General features: G+C 41.9%; 1 protein-coding gene across 1 annotated transcript in view; it reads left to right on the forward strand.

The window, feature by feature from the left end:
* The window catches only part of SLC36A2 (solute carrier family 36 member 2), a 28,185-nt gene extending 15,224 nt beyond the window's left edge, over window positions 1-12,961 (forward strand). Inside the window, exons 8-10 of the mRNA XM_004428632.3 lie at window positions 6,011-6,177; window positions 8,199-8,368; window positions 10,839-12,961. Of these exons, the coding sequence (XP_004428689.1) occupies window positions 6,011-6,177; window positions 8,199-8,368; window positions 10,839-11,110 (609 nt within the window). The 3' untranslated portion in view covers window positions 11,111-12,961. The remainder of the gene's footprint in view (window positions 1-6,010; window positions 6,178-8,198; window positions 8,369-10,838) is intronic.
* Window positions 12,962-16,109: the final 3,148 nt, after the last annotated feature.

Consider the following 16,109-nt stretch of genomic DNA (forward strand, 5'->3'; position numbering starts at 1 on the left):
TCTGCACCTGGGATTCTAACCTGCAAACCCCAGGCCGCCAAAGCAGAGTGCACGAACTTAACCACTACGCCATGCGGCCAGCCCCTTCTTTAATTTCTTTAAACAATGTTTTGTAGTTTTCAGTGTACAAGTCTTACAAGTCAACAAGTACATCTCCTTGGTCAAATTTATTCCTAAATATTTTGTTATTTTTGTTGTTAAATGGAATTGTTTTTTTAACTTCCTTTTCAGAATGTTCACTGCTAGTTCAGTACAACTGATTTCTGTATGTTGATCTTGTATCATGCAACTTTGCTGAACTCATTTAGTAGCTCCAATAGTTTTGTGTGTGTGTGTGTGAACTTGTGTGTCAATTTGAATGCCTTTTCTTTCTTTTTCTTGTCTAATTGCCCTGGCTAGAACTTCCAGTACAACACTGAATAGAAATAGTGAGAATCCACATCTTTGTCTTATTCCTGATCTTAGGGGAAAGTTTTCAGCCTTTCACCATTAACTATGATGTTACCTGTGGTTTTTTTTATAGATGCCCTTCATCACGTTGAGGAAGTTCCCTTCTGTTCCTTGTTTGTTGACTGTTTTTATCATAAAAGAATGCCGGATTTTGTCAAATGCTTTTTCTGCATCAATTGAAGTGATCATGTGGTTTTTTTCTCCCCTTCATTCTATTAACATGATGTATTACATTAATTGATTTAATATGTTGAATCACCCTTGCATTCCTGGGATAAATCCCAGTTGATCATTGTATACAATCCTTTTAATTTGCTGCTGGATTCAGTTTGGTAGTATTTTGTTGTGTAATTTTGCATCTCTATTCATAAAGAATATTGGCCTGTAGTTTTCTTTTCTTGTCATATACCATCCTTTTAATTTTAACCTATTTTAAAGTGGGTTTCTTACAGACAGAGTATAATTAAGTCTTGTTTTTTAATCCAATCTGACCATCTTTGTCTTTTAACTTGTGTGGTTGGATGATTTGCAGTTACATAATTATTATGGTTATTAGGTCTGAATTTTATTCTTTGTTTTCTGTTTTATCCTTCCTTTTGCTTTTCTTCTGTTTTTCTTTTCTTACTTTCTTTTGGATTATTTGAATACTTTTTAGTATTCTACTTTAATTTGCCTATTACATTTTTTGCTATATCTCTCTCTATAATACTTTTAGTGGTTGCTCCAGTAATTATAACATACATACATATCTTTTCATAGTTTACGTGGGGCTAATACTTTATCATTTCTAGTAAACTATAGATATCTTACTCATATAGATCCCTGTACTTCCTCCCCTTTATGCTGCATTGCCCATAGTTATTACGTCTAAATACATTAAAACATCATCAGACCATGTTATGATTTTTTCTTTCAACAGTCATACATACTTAACAATCTACTCATAACAAACTTACTAGAAGAAAAATAGTTTATTATATCTACCCAGATAATTACCATTTCTGTTGCTCTTTCTTTATTCTTGAATTCACAGGTTTCCCTCTCATCATTTCCCTTCAGCATGAAGAACCTCCATTAGCATTTCTTTTAGAGTAGGTCTGCTGGTGACAAATTCTCTTCATTTTTTTCATCTGAGAATGTCTTTATTTTGCCTTTATTCCTGAAAGATAATTTTGCATAGTATAGAATTCTAGGTTGACAGTTCTTTTTTCTTCAGCACTTTGAAAATGTGATTCCCCTTCCTTTTGCATTCGATGGTTCCGATGAGAAATCTGCAGTTATTTGAATCATTATATGTAAAATGTTGTTTTCACCGGGTTACTTTCAAGATTCTTTTTTTTTTCATCTTTGGTTTTCAGCAGTTGTATCATATTGATATAGTTATATATCTGTATAGTTTTCTTTGAGTTTGTCCTGTTTGAAATTCACTTAATTTTTTGAATCTGTAAATCTATGTCTTTTACCTAATTTGGGAAGTTTTCAGCCATTATTTTTTCAAAAATTTTTTCTGCACCAATCTCTTTCTCTTCTCCTTCTGGTACTCCAATGACCTGAATGTAAAATCTTTTGATACATGTCCCACAGGCTTCTGAGTCTTTATTCATTTTTTTTTATCTTCTTTCTCATTTTATGTTCAGGTTCAATAATTCCTGTTGATCTATTTTCAACTTATATCTTCATTCAACTCTATATCTTCATTCTCTCTATATATTTCTTCATTCAACTCGATATCTTCATTCAACATTCATATCTATATTCAACTTATATCTGTCCATTTATTTCAATAATGTTCTCCCTTACTTCATGGAGGATGGTTATAATAGCTGCTTTAAAGTCTTAATCTGATATTTCCAACATTTGAGTCATCTTAGGGTTGGCATCTGTTGTCTTTTCCCTTGAGACTTGTTGAGATTTTCCTGGTTCTTTGTATAGTGAATAATTTTAGACTGTACCCTATACATTTTAAATGTCATTTTTTGAGACTCTGGAGCCTGTTAAAATCCTCTGGAGAATGTTGATTTTTTGGTTTTAGCAAGCAGTCAATCTGACTAGATTCAGACCACAAGTCCTAACCCACCTCCTGTGGGCCTTGGTTCCAATATCAGGTTAGTTTTCAAAGGCTTTGCAGTGATATTTGGCTCTATCCTGCCTTTGTGCCATCCAGGGACCAGGCTGGGATGTAGAGTGTGGTCTACACAATAGTTCAGTTTTCAAAGCCTCTGCTTTGATGCTTCACATCAGTTCCACACATGTGAGGGCTGAGCCCTGGACTTTGCTCACAGATTTAGGGGATCATTTTCTCCAGCTCCTTCCTCTCCATGTTTTTCTGCACATTTACGGGCACCTTTTTCTGGCCCTCTGGCTAGAAAGCCAGGGTTTTAGCTTCCCTATACTGCTATGCACTGCCTGTGACTGGATCTGACTCTCAGATTAGGTACTGAGAGAAAAGAAGGAGGAAAAAATTTAAAAATAATCATAGGGATTTCTTCAGGGCCAGCTGCTTGGACATGCCACCTGTGCTGTTGCATAGGGCCCTTGCCTTTGGAAGGATCCCACACTTGGTTTAATGCTCTGCTTTCATTATCTTGAAATTCTTGATTTTTGACCAAAAGGCCCTACATTTTCATTTTGCACTGGATCCCACAAATTTTATAGCCAGTCCTGATTCTCCCCACACTCTTTGGACTCCCAAAGCCCCTTTTCCTAGTTCCTCTGCTCAGAAAGAAGGATGGTATCTCAGATTTTAGATGCCTGTGTGACCACCATGGTCAGTGGTACACCAGAATGCTGCTTTGTGACTGGAACTTGCCTTGGGGGGTGTGGCCTGGAGAGTGAAAAAGGAAATAGAAAAATAGAGATTCTCTCTATACTCTGTGTCCCACAGGGGCCCCGATTCTAGGTCCTCTGGCCAGAAAGATAGTTTCTCTTGGAGTTTTTTCTGTCTGTATCCACAGCATAATTCTAGGATTTGGGCTCCTCTTGAGTCTAAACTAGGAGATACAGGAAGAAAAAAGTCAGGACACTCACTGCCATAATGGTACCTGCTATTATTTACTTTTCAGAGTCCATGGATAGTTGCTTTACGTATTCTGCCCAGGGTTTTTAGTTTTAATCAGTGAGAAAGATATGGTGGAGTGTGCTTACACCATCTTAATGGAACTGGAAGCACTTTATATTTAGAATTTTGGACAGTCATAGCAAAAAGCAGAGTGCAGTGGTTGAGCAAATGACTTTGGAGGAAGAATGTGCTGGAATCTTACTTTGACCGTGGGCTAGTCTCTGAACTCTAATTCCCCAACTATAAAATGACAATATTTGTTCAATAAGTATTTATTGAACACCTACTGTGTGCTAATGATTATTAGTATCAGAGTTCTAATTATCTTTAGAAATCTGCTAGCCCAGTCTTGGATATTACAGAAGAGGAGCCTAAGCCCCAAAGAGGGAAAGGGTCTTGAGCTAGGTCGCCAGCTAGAATCTGCTGCAGCTGTGGCTAAAACCAAGTACTCCTCACTCCCAGCCCAGGGACCTTTCCCATTCACACTTTGTGTGAATGGCCATTTATCTCTTTGATTGATTGTGGAAGGAGAGAGAGGGAGAAAACAGCTACTTTGTATGATCTGGCCTTGTAAAAAGATCATTTTTAGCCTGGGGAATTTATGCAGCAAAAATGTATTGCATGGTAGGAAAGCTCATGTTGGATTCTCTGCTCTCCACGTAATCCACTGGACATTTTCCTGAGCACCTACTGCAGCTAAGAACCTGCCCTTAGCCCAGAAGAAGGTGGAAAGGCACAGCAATGACCCCCACATGGCACCCCCCTCAGGCATCTTCCATATGCATGGTGGGAGGAGGTGCGTGTAGGACAAAAAAGGAGTTAACAGCACAAAGGAATAGATGCTAAGTTCCTACTGATAACAAACATGTCCAATGCTGCAGGAAACAGGCAAGATTGAGTAGAAGCCAGTACTTAGACTTCGGTGGACAGCCCTGGTCTGCAGCCTGGCTCTGGCACTTTCAAGCTGTGTAACTTGGGGCAAGTTACTTCATCCTCAGAGCCTGTTTTCCTCATCTGTAAAATAAGAATTATACAAGTACCAGCTTCATAGAGTTGTGGTCTTCACAGTATTAAAAATAATAACAGCTAGCATTTACTAAGCCCTTACAGTGTGCCATTACAGTCCTCACGTAATTCTCCAAAAAATTCCAAGAGGTAAGTGTTCAGATAAGGAAACTGAGGCACAAATCGGCCCATTGATGCATATAGTATGCTTAGCCCATAGCCTGATCAAGGAGAAGGAGAAGGTGGGGGTGGGCTCTTGGCCAATAGAAGCCTGAGGAGGAATTTATGGGATGAGACACCAGCGGGCTTGTTCCTAGACAGAAGTGACCTTCAGATGCCCAGCAGGCTCAAGAGGCAGGCTGGTCTCAGCTTGGATTCTCCCAGAGCCAGGTATGCATCTGGGGAAGAAGGATCCTGAGAACATGGATGGCGTATGGAGCAATGTGCTGCTGGGGAACCAGGAAACTCTAATCCCAGCTCTGCCACAAGCCCACTGTGTAACCTGAATCTCAGCCTCCCCATCTGTACAGAGAGGGGTGAGTGCACTAGAACCTGGAGTCTCAAACTCAAATGCCTTTGAAAGGCAACGCGGGTGAAGAGGCCAGATATATGTCAGTGTGAGGGGAGAGGTGTGCCTGGTGAATGGGGGAAGAATCTTGTCCTAAAGGCATTCATATTCCATTGTCTAAAACCTATGCTGACCACAATGCATCTGCTGGCCAGACTGGGATGCCCCAGGGGGCTGAGCTCCTTGGTGTGGACAGTCTGAGGGGCCCCTCCAGCTCGGAATGGTCCAGGGCTCATGTTGTAATTCCAGGCGTTCCTTTCCTTCTTTCTTTCTTTTTCTTTATATATACATAACATAAGATCACCTAATATATAATTTACCATCTTACCTTAAATATACCTAACATAAAATTTACCATTTTAACTATTGTTAGGTATACAGTTCATTGGCATTAAGTACATTCACATTATTGTGCAATCATCACCACCATCCATCTCCAGAACTCTTTTCATCTTGCAAAACTGAAACTCTGTACCCATTAAACAATAACTCCTCATTCCACCCCACCCCCCGCTGCCCCCAGTCCCTGAAAACCACCATTCTACTATCTGACTCTATGAATTTCACTACTCCAGGTACCTCATGTAAATAGAATCATGCAGTTTCTGTCATTTTGTGACTGCCTTATTTCACTTAGCATAATGTCCTTAAGGTTCATCCATGCTGTAGCATGTGCCAGAATTTCCTTCTTTTTTAAGGCTGAATAATATACTTTTGTATATTTTGTGTGTGCACATTTTGTTTATCCATTCAGTAGACATTTAGGTTGCTTTCACCTTTTGGCTATTTTGAATAATGCTGCTGTGAACATAGTTGTTCAAGTCCCTGCTTCCAGTTCCTCTGGATATATACCCAGAAGTGGCATGCCTTTCTTCTTTATGTTCATGTTGCTTTCTCCCCTTCTCTTCTTACACTGTGATATTTCTTAGGTTCTGCCTCTGGAAAACAAGATGAAGGATGCCCGCCACTTCCCAGCCATCCTGTATTTGGGAATGTCCATCATCACTGCCATGTACATTGGCATCGGGGCTCTGGGCTACCTGCGGTTTGGAAATGACATCAAGGCCAGCATAACCCTTAACCTGCCCAACTGCTGGTAACTTCACAGGCCCGCAAGGGATGGGGACTCGGGGCTAGACGGGAACATGTAGGTTACTTCTCCCTCCCTTCCACAGATGCAAGCTGAGGTCTAGAGGGCCTCCACAGTGAGAAGCAGAGCTGCTGTTGGAACCCTGGGCTCTGGATTCTCTGTCCAGAGAGCTCTTCCTTCAACAACAGCCTACCATGTTGAGTGACGCTTTGATAGCTTAGTATGAAGAAGAACATGATTTAGGAAGAGAGGGAAGAAGTGAGAGTCCTCGGTCACCTAAGGAGAGAAGGGAGGGGCGCTAGGGGAGGGCAAGAGACACGGAGAGCAGAATCGGTGGGTGGCAACACCTCCAATTACATTTACTAAGGCTGTGTTACCAAGTCTTGCTTGCCACACCCAATGGTGCACATCTGCCAAGTCGGAGTAGCTGGGATGAAAAAGTAGTAAAACAGGAACCAACTAGGGCAGACCACTGTAAAAGTTTTATGTTCAAATGCACCCAATTTGTGCAACAGTTAGCTGACCCAGACTTCAACAGTGCCGTATCTAAACAGACCCATGACCCCGGATCACATTGCGCAGCCTTTTGTCCCCCACTGAGGCATGTCATTAATTACAGGATGCCTGTCTTTTTAAGAATCACTTGAAGGCTTAACTTGCCTAAATGGGGCTCCTTTCTCAAGCTGATAAGTGTCATTCATCAATCATTTACTGCAGATGCCAGTCTAGGCACATGGGGTGTGGAGGGTGCTGATGTGAGTAGACTGTGATCTTGAGCTTCCCTACCTTCTCCAGCTCGTGATCCAGTGGGAATGGGGAGAGGTAGATAGTGTATATACACTAATATAACATAGAACAGAAGAAAAAGCCCTCCAGAGTAGCAAAGAGGCCTTGGGGACTTCCAAGGAAAGAAAGTACATCAGGATGTGACAATAAGGAATCTTGTCCAACTCTGTCCAAACAAGGATAACTCTGGCACTCCTGGGTCCAAGTCCCAGTTGCACTGCCTCCTAGCTTGTAGTCATGGATGATTTACTCAACCTCTCTGACCTTTGCTTTTCTCATCTATAAAGCAGAGTTATCATGAGGATTAAGTTGGGCATGTCTAAAACTATCTGGCATGTAGTGCCTACTCAAAAGACAGGAATTTCAAAAAATCAGTGGAGTTTGGACGGATGGAAAATGGTGTTTCCAGGCAGCAAGACTAGTGTGACCAAGAAACACAGAAACGTAGAAGTTACCCTTTTTAAGGAATGGTCTAAATGCACGCACACACACACACACACACATACACGCACGCACACAGATTTATTAAACATGGGAGATGCGTCTACCACTTTAGTTGACTAAAGGAAAAAAGTCACATCTCTATAGGTCAAAAAGGCTTTGATAAAACTCAACATCCCCTGTCACATGCTCTCTTTGCCCCTAGTCCGAGGCCTGCAAGTAACCCTGCCTCCCCTTTTATCCCCCAACCCCCCCACCACAACCCTATTTGTAGACTGCCTCTTCCCCCAAGGATTCGGGATTCTGCACTTCTCTCAACCTACTAGAAGCATTTGTTGAGGGCCTGTTATGTGCCAAGAGCTTCGGGGGATCCAGAGAATTCCTCAGGACTGACAGAGATCACAAGGGACCAGAGTCTTCTAGAGTTTTCTTCTAGGGTTTTTGGTCTTCACCACTTATCGCTTGTGTCTCCCTGGGCAAGGTACCTGGCCTGAGCCTCTCTTTCTAAAATCTAAAATTGAGCATCAAGTGATAGTGGTCTGTGAAGATGTTGTATATACCCGTGCTCAAGATTCCTTTTATTTAGAGATAACTCTGTCACTGTTTCCATTCAAATCCATGATGCTTCACTCTATTTTCACTGCGTGCTCTGCCATTACTCCATCTTGGCTCTTAGAAGGCCCTGCCCCATTATTTCCAGACAAGGAAACTGCAGCCCAAGGTTAGAGGTTAATGCTCTGAGGAGACCGGGTATCAGAGCATGGTGGCCTTAGAGAGCATCGCTCTGGTTTGTCCCGCAGGCTGTACCAGTGGGTCAAGCTCCTCTACGTCTTCGGCATCCTGTGCACCTACTCCCTGCAGTTCTACGTCCCTGCAGAAATCATCATCCCCTTCGCCGTCTCCCGGGTGTCCAAGCATTGGGCACTGCCTCTGGACTTGTCCATCCGCCTCGCCCTGGTCTGCCTGACATGTGAGTAGAAGGCAGAGCGAAATGTTGCTCTCTTCCTGAGGTCTGTCGGGAATCCGCCAGATGGTAAAGGGTAGTCCTGATGACCAGCATTGATTGAGCACTAATTGTATTTCAGGGACCGTACTGCAGCTTTCCAACTAGTAACTCGTTTAAGCCTCAGAGACAACCTAATTCTTACATGTCCTTAATTAGACAGATTTACTGGTGTCTAGCCTGAGGGAGTGACACAGCTTATGGAACAGTAATCATAATGATAAGAGCTGATATTTATTAAACACATACTGTGTGCCAGCCACTGTGCTAAGCTCTTTTTAGTCCATATTTCACAGTATTTTATTTAGTCCTGCAGGAACTCTTCTGAGGTAAGACTCTGAAAAACCCTACTTTACAAATGAGAAAACTGAAGCAGGGAGCGATAAGCAATTGCCCAGGAAGTGGCAGAGGAAGTATTTGTACCCAGTTCATCTAAGTCCAGAGCCAGCGCCCTTCACCTCCAGGACAGAGGTTGAATATGGCAGCCAGTGAGTCTAATCCAGCAGCAGAGCTGTTGTTTGACCCTCACAATGTTGCAGAAATTTGGGCCCACATTAAAAATGTGGGAGATCTCACACACAAATCCAGATTTCTAATTTTTTTGGGAAACAAAACAAAATGATTTGGCAAGCCTAGGGTCACATTCCCCACTGGCAGCAGTCACCTGGACTTGCCCCGTGGACGGGCCCATGCTCACATGTTGTCTTCAGCTCACTCGCCCCCTCACAACCCTCCCCATGTTCCAGGCCCCATGATCCGGGGTGTCCTGTTTCTGCAAGTATTTTTGCTGGGGCAAAGGAGATGATAGAGATTCCTGCAGTGAGTGTGACCATGGCCCAGCTGTCCCTAAGCTTCCTTTTAATTGTGATCAAAGAATCTCTCACAGGGAGATTGTGGCTTTTTGCTGTAAACCAGCCCCTATAATTCATTGGATACTGATTGTCTTCGTTTCAAGTGATTTGTCCCCAGTTTACCCCAGGAGGCAGAGACGCTACCATTCAGAACCTTACAGATTGCAGAGAGATCAAGGAATTTGTCCCAAATATGAAGATGATTCCTGAAGCCTAAAACTACGGTTTCTGCATGCATTGCCCCAATCAGTGCATATGAGTAAATAAATTGAAATAATAATAGAGATAACTTTTCAAAATGCTTTGCATCAATTAACTCATTTAAAACTTTAACACCATTTGTAGTATGAACCATAATACCTAAAAGGACAGGTATCGCTTACCCCCATTTTGCAGATGAGGAAGCAAGCTAAGAGGTGGAGAGTTACCAAAGGCCACATGAAGAGAAACCAGAATTCTGACGTCCAGACCTGTTTTCCTTCTGTTATACCACACACTTCCTCCACAGGAGGCCTGGGGGAGGCTTCTGGGCTTTCTTGGTGAAAATTTTTCATCAAGTAAAATAAAATATGTAAAAGCCCAGGCCTGTAAAACATCCTACTAAAAAAATATAATTTCAAAATCTTTATCTTTTTGTGTTTTTGTTAGATGTTTTCTGACATGTATGTAACACCTGGAGACGACACTCTTTTAAAGAGATCCTGCGATCTTGTTCCAACTGAAGACCCCTATAAATATTTCCTATAAATAATTTCAGATTCTAATTGTTTGCACTTAAGAGGTGCTTGTAGTCATGTTAATTATTACAAAGTTAGTTCTACGAAGGCAGGGTTGTTTTTTTAAATTTTTGTCTGTTTTGTACATTGATATATCCCAAAACAGTTTCCAGCACTGTTATTTAAGTGTTATTTATTAAGTAAGAGCTTAATCATTGTTGACTACGTAGGGATTCAAAATTCACCTGAGTGGTGTAAAAATTATTTTAAGCTAAAAACGTTTGAACAAACAGCAGCCACAGGAAAAAAAAAAAAAAAAAAAAAACAGCAGCCATAAATCCCCTCTTTGGGAGGTTTTCAGACAGAAAGGAGACTAGCCATCATCACAGACTGAGTAATTGCTTAAATAAACTTCATCTGAAACTGTCATGCCTTCTCCTTGCTCTTGTGCAGAAGCTCTTTCTGCCCCTCTCTTTCTCCTTATGAAAGGGGTATATGAAGCCCTGTCTTTGGCCAGTTCATCTGAAGGCTCCCTAGACTGAATAAACTTTGTCTTTTCTCCTGTTAATCTGTCTAGTGTCAGTTAAATTCGCAGGCCCCCATTACTGAACCTACGTGGGTAGAGGGAAAGTTTTTCCTCCCAACAGTATGAATGTGTATATTTTAAACATGATTAGGAGACATACCAAATTTTTAATGTGTAACCTCCACTGAATGTTATTGGGGGTATGACAGGACTTTCAACGGTTTCTTTATGTAACTGAATGTATGAGAAACAACGAGTTTATGTTTTAAGAAAAGGATTCTAAAAAGAAACTTTAAAAGCATGGCTAATCCTGGGATGATCCATCTATCCCATGTCTCCTGCAGGCATCTTGGCCATCCTCATCCCCCGTCTGGACCTGGTCCTCTCCCTGGTGGGCTCCATGAGCAGCAGTGCCCTGGCCCTCATCATCCCACCACTCTTGGAGATCACCACCTACTACTCGGAGGGCATGAGCCCCCTCACCATCATCAAGGACGCTCTGATCAGCATCCTGGGCTTCGTGGGCCTCGTGGTGGGAACCTACCAGGCCCTGGATGATCTGATCCAGCCAACAGACCATCTCACCTTTTCCAACTCCACCGTTTTTTTTCAATGAGGACAGCACTGCTCCTTACCCACCAGCACCTGACTTTTAATGATATGGATCTCTTCTATATGCATTGTCTTTATTTTGCTGCTTTCCCTTTTCTCTGGGCCAAGTCATGGTGAAACAAGCAAGGACTCACCAGGTACAAGGTCTAGATGGTAATTTTTAAATTTTTTGTTTGTTTCTTTTCTTTCCTTCTCTCGCTTTCCACTACATTGGGAGCTCTCCCATGGAAGGCTCTTGATTCCATCCAACTTTTTGGCAATTTGCAGGATGAATTTCATACCTTGAGTGGGGCTATGAAGAAGAAACCACCAGGGGGCACCCATGTGGCAGCAACTGGCAGAAGGAAGTGCAGCCAGCTAAGGCTGACCCTGATTTGGTAGACAAAGGGTTCCCCCTTTTCCAGATCTGTTCAAAGAGCAAAGACTAGGATTGAGGATATAATCTATAATCCAGCAAGGTGTGCACAGCTCCAGCGTCAAGATGGATAGGGCCAAGAGGTCCAATGTGAGCTGCAACTCTCAGACAGAAAGGAGCCATCATATTTAAGTCAAGAGCAATAAACTTTCTAAACCAGTGGTTAAAGTTTTGTCCCAGATCAAAGATCCCAACAATGGATGGGAAGCATGGAAGTAGATGTGCCAATGGCAGAGGAGAAAGGGGTGGACAATGACCCAATTTGGCATTATTTACCTCTTAATTTTTGCAACAAGCCTTCTTGATTACCAACTGTGTGCCAAGCATAGTTCTTGTAGTAGATTCCAAAAATGGCCACAAATCCCTCTTGACAATGTGACTTTGCAGCTCCTCCCATCAAGAGATGAAATTTATACCTCTATCCCTTGAATCTGGTCTTGGCCTTGTGACTTGCTTTGGTCAATGGGACATTAGTACGTGTGATGCAAGCAGAGGTTTGGTGATGGCTTGTGTATCGGGACCTTCATCCCTTGCTGTGTTGTGGAGCCAAGACCACCAGGTAAAGAAGACTAAGCTATCCCAGTGGAGGAGAGAGACCATGTGGAATAGAAATGAATCATCCCAGTCAAACCCTGTCCCCCATATCAATCAGCCTGCTGACTTCCAGATACATGAGTAAAGCCATCCTAGACTATATCCAGCTCCAGTCAAGCTGACCCAGACCATGAGAATTGCCCAGATGACCCACAGAATTGTGAGAAATAATAAATGTTTGTGGTTTTAAGTCAAAAGGTGTGGGAGTTTTTAAGCAGCAAAAGCTAACTGATAAATCACTCTAAAGGAGATGCACCAATGAGTGAGAAAAGAATCCCTGCCCTCAGGAAGCTAGTCTACTGTCCACTGGGAAGAATGACAGGTAATCAACTAAGCTGATACCATCATAGGTCCTTATAAAGGCAGGGGGACACTACCTGCTCTGGAGTACTGAGGATGACTTTCCACAAGTGGTGCCATTGAGCTGGATTTTGAGTAGACTGGGGTCTCCCAACACTGCATCTGGCCCTCCTTCCACTAAGTCCTGCTGCCTTGACATTCCAGTGTCTTTTCTCATGTCTGACTTTGGCTGGCAGCCAGGGGCCAGTCAACCTGAGACACTACCTCAACCTTCTTGGTGATGTTTGCTCCCTCCCTCCCCTCTAAAATTGGGAAGATGCCCCTAGATAACCGAGTAGATATTATAGGCACATCTATAGTCCCAGGGAGGGAGTTTCTCATCGTACTCTCTGTGGTTTATGGGAGTGACTCGTGCTTGTTTCAGCCTCAGTTTTAAGAGAACATTTGAAAAAGCCCTGTCTGTTTATTTTCAACTGTCATCCTCCCTGTGCAACCTAGGGAAGATAGGGGGACGGGAGGGAGTGTCTGCCCCAATTCCCGAGTCCTAGTCTGCTCCTTTTCTGTGTTACTTTCTACCTGCTAGACTTCTAGAAGGTACTTCATGAGCACAAGCCCTGCACAGGTTGGGAAAGGGCCAGCTGACTGCACCCAGATCCCTAGTCTGCAGAGTACCCGTTGGGAGATGGGACACTCCCACCTGGTCAGTGGGGTGGCTCATCATTTCTACCCTGCTCTTCTGTTTCCTCGGCTGACCCAAAGGATTGCCACTGATTGGTTCAGAGCGTGGCAAAGCCGTCTTCCTCTCTCTGAACTCGCCTCCCACCCTGCTTCGCTATCACCCCACCCATCCTTGCTAAGTTTAAGATTGTCTCCTCTGTTATGAAAAAATGGTCACTCTCATTCTCCAAGGACAAGCCCCTACTGTGTAAGATGATCAGGTTCATTTTATCGTTTAGACCAATCTGGCTAAAGTTAACTCTTGGAAAGAAAAAATAAATTTAGCGACATTAATGTAACCACTAAAAGCAAGCTGGGGAGACTCGTTAGTAGCTGTCAGCGACACTGAAGAATTTCAGCTGGCAGAATTGTGTTTGAGTGGTGGGAATATTAAAACTTTTTAATTGTTTGGTACTGATTTTTACACACACGTACTGGCTCTCCCCCCAAATTTAACTTACTGATTCTTTAACTTTTGAAATTTGCCCTTGAATCAAGAATCACAGAAAATCCTTCCTTTTTTCCCTCACTGAGCACTTATTAAGTGTTTTGTGTGGGATTATCTCATTTAATCCTTAAAACGACCCTATGAGGTATGTACTGTCATTGTCCTCATTTTCAGATAAGGAAACAGGCTTAGAGATATTAAGTAACTTGGTGAAGATCAAATGTAGTGACAGATGGGTTCAGGACTCTAACATTTATGCACCAACACCCCTCACTGCTTTGTAGAACCCAAAAGAGATCTTTAAATGGTGACAGTCAAAGTGAAAAATAGGAAAAATGTGTCCAGTGGATTATACATTTTTAAAAATTAAAAACCCAACAGGCTTTCTTTAGACATGGAATGAGGAGGGGGTTTGTGGGGACTGTGTGGTGAATCAGGAACAAAGCAGAGTTTCCTTGCCACCCTACAATACTGCTGATGCTATAGAAACTCTTCCCAGGCTTAGAGACAGAAGAAAGTCTTCCCTACTTTTTATAAAAAAGTGTCCTGATTCTGATACCAAAATCTGACAGAGCACACACAAAAACTATGACCAAATATAAATATAAATGCAAGCTCCTTAAAAAAAATAGCAAATAGAATCTGGCAGCATACGAAAAGAACAGTACGCCATGGAGCTTTCCCTGTGAAGGCAAAAATGATTCGACATTGATAAACCATCACCATAGACAGCATTTGAGATCAGGGAAGAAAAACTGGTCATTGATAGGTTCTGAAAAAAACGCATCAATAGAATTTCATGACGCAATTTTAACTTTCAAATAAAACTCTTCATATTATAGAAATATAAGAAACTTAACATGATCTGAGGAGGAGGGAGAAGGCAATCTCAGAGGCAGCACCGTAATTAGCAGTGAAACACTAAAAGCAGTTTCAGCCAAGAGTGAAATTAGAAAAGGATGTTTGATGTCACTATGTTAATAACATAAAAAATAACATGAGGTATAAATTTTGGAAAGAAAGAAGGAATATTATTTGCAGTATGATTACCTAGAAAGCTCGGGAGTATCCACTGGATGCTGTTAGACACAAAAGGTGTCAGTGAAGTAGGCAGTAACAGAACAAAACCTGCAAAATCATATCTTTCCTATATGCTAATCACCATCAAAAAATAAAATGGGGGGCTGGACAGGTGGCGTAGTGGTTAAGTTCAGCGCACTGCACTTCAGTGGCCTGGGTTCGCAGGTTTGACTCCTGGGCACGGACATAAACCATTTGTCAGCCATGCTGTGGCAGCGACCCGCATACAAAATGGAGGAAAACTGGCACAGATGTTAGCTCAGGACCAGTCTTCCTCAAGAAAAAAGAGGAGGACTGGCAACAGGTGTTAGCTCAGAGCCAATCTTCCTCACCAAAAAAAATAAATAAAATGGGAAGACAGAAAGAGAAAACAAACCACAGCAATGGAAAACAAAAGCACCTAAAAAAAAAATTGTTTAAATGTGCTGTATCTATGTGAAGAAACTAAAAGTCTGCTGAGAAGCAAAAATCAAGACTTGGATAAATAGAGTCATAATGTGTGCTTTAGATGGGAAAACTCATCATGTAAATATGGTCGTTGGGCCCAATTTAATCTATCAATCTAACTTAATCTCAATAAAATGCCCAACTAGAATTCCTGGGGGTGGGGGAGGAATGCGGCAGATTCTTAAATTCACCTAGAAGAATTAACATGAGGGGGATAAAGGAAAATATGAAAAAGGTAAGGAGAGTGGACCTTTCCTGTCAGATATTAAGTATATTACATAATTACAACAATTTGGCATTAGAAAAAACTAATCAATGGAAAAGGAGAATACAAAAGCAGATCCAAGCATGTACAAAAATTTTATTATATGTTTAGTGTCCAGTCCAGCGGCATAGTGGTTCAGTTTGTGGCTCCGGTTTAGCAGCCCAGGGTCTGAGGGTTCAGATCCTGGGCACAGACCTACACACTGCTCACCAAGCCGTGCTGTGGTGGCGTCCCGCATACAAAATACAGGAAGACTGGCACAGATGTTAGCTCAGGGACAATCTTCCTCAAGCAAAAAGAGGAAGATTGGCAACAGATGTTAGCCCAGGGCCAATCTTCCTCACCAAAAAACAAAAATTTATTATATGTTGAGGGGAATCTTTCAAATAAAATGAGAAAAAGATAGGTTACTCAATAAATGATGCTGGGGAAACTAGTCAGCCATGTAGAAAATGAATTAACAACAACAATAGTAACAACACATTGGGTGCTGACCAGATGCTGGGCAATGTTCTAAATGCTGTACTCATATCAACTCATTAAATCTTCCCAACAATCTTCTGACATTGGTATTACTATTATACCCATTTTACAGATAAGGAAAATAAGTCACAGAAAGGTTAAGTGACTTGGCCAAACCACACAGCTAGTAAGTGACAGAGCCGGGATTGTATTAAGAATTAAAAATTAAATATTTAAAGGCAAAAAAATTAATAACTATTAAAAAAGTATGACAT

The sequence above is a fragment of the Ceratotherium simum genome, chromosome 4, assembly GCF_057802395.1.
Source record: "Ceratotherium simum simum isolate JZ-2026a chromosome 4, ASM5780239v1, whole genome shotgun sequence".
Taxonomy (NCBI): Eukaryota; Metazoa; Chordata; class Mammalia; order Perissodactyla; family Rhinocerotidae; genus Ceratotherium; species Ceratotherium simum.